This window comes from Trichomycterus rosablanca, chromosome 15 (assembly GCF_030014385.1).
Source record: "Trichomycterus rosablanca isolate fTriRos1 chromosome 15, fTriRos1.hap1, whole genome shotgun sequence".
NCBI classification, from domain to species: domain Eukaryota; kingdom Metazoa; phylum Chordata; class Actinopteri; order Siluriformes; family Trichomycteridae; genus Trichomycterus; species Trichomycterus rosablanca.
In genome coordinates, this window is record NC_086002.1 from 33,034,409 (window position 1) to 33,039,920 (window position 5,512).

At 42.6% G+C, this 5,512-nt stretch overlaps 1 protein-coding gene across 1 annotated transcript in view; it reads left to right on the forward strand.

The window, feature by feature from the left end:
* The first annotated feature begins 2,474 nt into the window (after window positions 1-2,474).
* The window catches only part of LOC134328501 (B-cell receptor CD22-like), a 22,330-nt gene continuing 19,292 nt past the window's right edge, over window positions 2,475-5,512 (forward strand). The window contains exon 1 of the mRNA XM_063009591.1: window positions 2,475-3,072. Within this exon, the coding sequence (XP_062865661.1) occupies window positions 2,475-3,072 (598 nt within the window). The remainder of the gene's footprint in view (window positions 3,073-5,512) is intronic.

Consider the following 5,512-nt stretch of genomic DNA (forward strand, 5'->3'; position numbering starts at 1 on the left):
GGATTAATGCAACTTATCAGTACTTGATGTTTCATAATTGATTTTGTTGTAAAATCAGGTTGAATATGTGTGTATTCAACCTGGAAGCTTCGTAAGCTTCGTAGCTTCCGGTGCAGCAACAAGTGGCAGCCTTCCTGGTAGCTCTGTGTTCGCGTTGCCTATTACGGCAATTTTCTTTCTTTTTCTGTTATACAGTGTATGTTTAGTGTGTATTTTGTGTGTTTTCGTATATCCTATGGATATGGAGTGTTTTTATATTGCAGAGAGCGGCAAATACTTAGTTTATTCGAGGGACGAACTGCTCGCTCTAAGAACAATGGGGCACGCCGGCACAATGCATCCCATTCCGGAGGAACTAAAGCGTAAATACAGGGGGAGCAGAGCTGGTGCTAAAGCTAAAGGCTAAGCGGCTGGAGAAACGCTGGAGATTTAAACCATCTGTTCCTTCGGTGGTGATGGGGAATGTAAACTCGCTAGTTAATAAGACCGACGAGCTAGCAGCGCTGGTTAGAAAACAGAAAATATACCGCGAGTGCAGTTTCTTCTGTTTCACGGAAACGTGGCTAACCGGCAACATCCCCGATGCTAATGTAAACATTCCTGGATTTACGGCAGTGAGAGCGGACAGGGACGCTAAGCTCACCGGCAAAAGGAAAGGAGGAGGACTTGTGCTTTTTGTAAACAACAGATGGTGCAACCCTGGACATGTAACAGTGAAGGGACATTGAACTGCTAGCGGTGAGTCTGCGACCGTATTACATGCCCAGGGAGTTCTCCCACACCATTGCTGTGTGTGTTTACATTCCACCACGGGTTGATGCTGAGACTGCGTGTGGCGCCACACACGCAACCATCGCGAGACTACAGACACAGCACCCGGACGCTTTCATTGTTATATCTGGAGATTTTAACTACACCACACTGGCTTCTACATTAACTGGGTTTCACCAGTATGTGGACTGCCCTACAAGAAAAAACAGGACAATTGATCTTTTTTACGCCAATGTAAAAGAAGCATACACCACCACACCACTGCCCCCACTGGGAAAATCAGACCATAACCTCATCTACCTACAACCACAGTACAAGCCTCTTGTCAAAAGACAACCCACAACCGTACGCACCTTCATAAAATGGTCCCCAGAGGCAGATGAGGCTCTTCAGGACTGTTTTGCCACCACTGACTGGAGCGTGTTGCAGGAATCATGGGGTGAGGATGTTGAGGGAATCACAAACTGTGTAACGGACTATATTAACTTCTGCACGGACATTGCTGTTCCAACAACAACTGTACGCTGCTATGCTAATAACAAGCCCTGGATAACCAGTGATGTCAAGAACCTCCTGAACAAGAAGTAAAGGGCTTTTAAAAACAAGAACCAGTAGGAGCTAAGGAGCGTACAAAAGGAGCTCATAGTCTGCTTGCGTGAAGCGAAAGAGTCCTACAGGAGGAAGGTGGAGCGGAAGCTGCAGGAAAATAACATCAGGGAGGTCTGGGATGGTATGAGGACCATTACAGGCTACAAGCAGAGTAATGACAGGGCAACAGATGGCAACGTGGAGAAAGCGAACAAGCTTAACCTCTTCTTCAACCGGTTCGACTGCCCTGTTCCAAAACTTACTGCTGGTGACTGTTCAGTCATGACACCCTTATCCTCTCCCTGCCTGACGACTACTCCAACCACTACAATCACCACTACTCCTGACCATACAGCCGGTAACCCCTCACCCCCTGCCACAGCTACTGATTCACACCTCCCTTGGGAAGTTAACACAGTCCCCCCTTCCCCCCTTCCGCCTACCATCACTGCAGACCAGGTCAGAGGTGAACTGAAGAAAATTCGTACCAGGAAATCAGCGGGTCCGGATAAAGTATGTTCAAGACTACTGAAGTCCTGCGCTGCTGAACTGGGTGAACCACTTCAGCACATCTTCAACATGAGTCTGCGACTAGGAAGGGTCCCAACACTCTGGAAGACATCGTGTCTTATTCCTGTGCCCAAAAAGAGGTGTCCGAATGCGCTAAATGACTTTAGACCAATTGCGCTCACCTCGCACATCAGTAAGACCATGGAGCGTCTGCTACTCCGCCTCCTCAGACCCCAAGTACAACACACTGTAGATCCACTACAGTTTGCCTACCTGGAAAAGGTGGGGGTTGAGGATGCCATCACATACCTTCTTCACAGAACCCACTCTCATCTGGACAAGGGATGCAGCGCTGTAAGAATCATGTTTTTTGACTTTTCCAGTGCCTTTGACTCAGAGACAAGCTGACTGGAATGCAAGTTGACCCACACCTTGTAATCTGGATCACTGACTACCTCACTAACAGACCACAATATGTTAGACTGAAGGACTGTACATCAGAGTCACTGGTCAGCAGCACAGGAGTACCACAGGGGACTGTACTTTCCCCCTTCCTCTTTACACTCTGCACATCGGACTTCAGCTACAACTCTGAGACCTGCCACATGCAGAAGTTTTCAGACGACACAGCTATTGTGGGATGTGTCAGAGATGGCCAGGAAGATGAGTACAGGAACCTGGTGAAAGACTTTGCTGTGTGGTGCAGGGTGAACCATTTGCAGCTAAATGCATCCAAGGCAAAGGAGATGGTAGTGGACTTTCGTAGGTCAGGGCAACCCTCACAGCCAGTATCAATCGAGGGGAGTGATGTGGAGGTGGTCAAGACCTACAAATTCCTAGGGGTGCATCTGGATGACAAACTGGACTGGTCAGCTAACACAGACATCCTGTACAGGAAAGGACAGAGCCGGCTCTACTTCCTAAGAAGGCTGAGGTCCTTTAACATTTGCAGGAAACTTCTCCACATGTTTTATCAGTCTGTGGTTGCCAGTGTCCTTTTCTATGCTGTGCTGTGCTGGGGTGGCAGTATTAAGAACAAGGACGAAGCACGGCTGGACAAACTGATCAGCCGTGCTGGGGCAGTGGTCGGCATAGAACTGGAATCTCTGGTGACTGTGGCTGAAAGAAGGACACTAAGCAAACTTCACTCCATCATGGACATTGTGAACCACCCCCTGCACACTGTTGTTGTTAAACAGAGGAGTATGTTCAGTGACAGACTGCTGTCACTGAGCTGCTCCACGGACAGATTAAAAAGGTCATTCGTCCCCAGAGCAATTAGGCTCTATAACTCCAGCATTTGTGGACAATGGGTGATCACTAAGGACTGAGCGTATATACATATATATATATGTGTACTTAAGTATATTCATACACATGCATATGTATGCTAATGTACATATAGTTATGGCTATATTGGCCCAATCCAAAGTGCAATACTTGTCACTCATCACTTTATATTTAATATTTAATCTATATTTAATCTATATCTGGACCGTGTACTGTATACTTGGAACTGCACCTTCCTGCACTTTTAATTCCATTCGGTTATGTTATTTTGTTTATTACACTCAATCCATTCTCATCATTAATAACTGCTCTGTACCTACGCGAAATATATGTAAAACTCAGGTTACATTCAATCTGTCAAAAGTGTTTGTACTTTCTAGAATTATATTGTTGTAATTTGTTTTCTTTATAGTGTGTATTTGATTTGATTTAATGTACAATGCTACTGGGACTATAATTTCCTTCGGGATCAATAAAGTATCTATCTATCTATCTATCTATCTATCTATCTATCTATCTATCTATCTATCTATCTATCTATCTATCTATCTATCAAATTATATACAGCAGGTATTTAGGGCAAATATCAGTAAACTGTCATTTTATGCATTTTATCCATTATACTGTAGATTCCACAAAGCAACACAATTTAATTATTTATGTAAACGATTTAAATGATTAAAAATAGACAAAACTAAAGGAGATTAAAAGTGAAAGGGGTTGGAAATCATGTTCAATGTTCTGTACATTTTTGTTTGTTAAAAATTCTGCAGTAAACAATAAATTAAAAAGATTAAGACATTAAATCCTGATGTATCGAATATGATACAAAACAAAACTCATATATGCAAACTCTTATTTCATTCCTTTGTTTTGTGTATTTCACAGAAGGTCAAATAAACTCTCCTTTGTAGATCCAGCAGCAAGTATAACATACAGATGTGATGGATCTGATGGTGATGGAGCTAAACGCTCTGTGTAGGTGTTAGAACTGACTGACCTGATGATGCTGATGTAGCACTAAGAGTTATGATCAACAACACAGTGAATCCTGGTGGAGACACACAGCGATAATGTAAGAAATAATGAGCATCAACCACTGACTGTACCCACATAAACAATACACATAAACACCCAGCTAACATCTCAGCTAATTCTCTCAATATATTTGACTCACCTTTTAGAAACAGAGTCATGTTCCAGTCCCTCTGGAGAACCATGTTCTGCTCGTCTACATAACACGTGTATAGATGTAATGTATAGATGTTATACGTGAGAAGGTATCACCATCAGCGACTGATACTGTATACTGAATGTATGTTCATGTTTGTGTTGCTACATTTGTATGATTTGCTTGAGGTGTCACGAATCTGCTTTTGCATAAACAACGTTCCAGGGGGGAGGAACCACACGCTGAGTGAGCGATGTTGTTGTTTTTAAATAATCCCCATCAATATCTGCTCCACATGTATCTGTGTTTATCTGGATTTTCCTCCCTGTTTCACTTTTAAACTTGTGTTACAGCTCCAGCTTCTGAGAAATGGTGAGAATCAGAATCAGCTTCTCCCAGAGTCTAAAACGCTTCTGCTTCAAAATAAAGCTTAACGTGGTTTATTGTAGTAAAAGGGTTAGGGTCAGGGTCTCCACTAATCAAATTCCTCACTTGCTGTTTTACTATGATATTCCAACATCAAGCATCTCCACCATTAAGTAAAGCTAAAGTGCAGCCATAAGGATGTTTGTGAAAGATCACCGTTCATTTTGATATGTAAAAGAAGTGGATGATTTTTAAACAAATGACCTGGTTTGCATGTCCACATGGAACAGTGTGTGTTGTATCTGGTGTTTGCATCATAAATCCACGGTGAACGAAAACAAGGCAGCAGACAGAAGGCTTTATTGTTGTCTTTGTTTGTTTACAAATATTGGGCACATATTTCTACTGTAAAATATGATGATGGTAGCACTTCAATAGCTTCAACAACAGAAAGTAGGGGACTTAGATTTAAATCCAAAAGTTAGGGGACTTAAAAAGTAGGGGACTGAGAATGTAGGGGACCAAGAAAGTAGAGAACTTAGAAAGTAGGGAACTTAGATATAAATCCAGAAAGTAGGGGACTTAGAAAGTAGGGGGCTTAGAATGTTCGGGACTCGGATATAAATCCAAAAATAGGGGTCTTAAAAAGTAGGGGACATAGATATGAATCCAAGAAGTAGGGGACTTAGATATAAATTTAGAAAGTAAGGAACTTAGATAGTAGGGGACTTAGAAAGCTGGGGACTTAGATATAAATCCAAGAAGTAGTGGACTTAGAAAGTAGAAGACTTAGAAAGCTGGGGACTTAGATATATA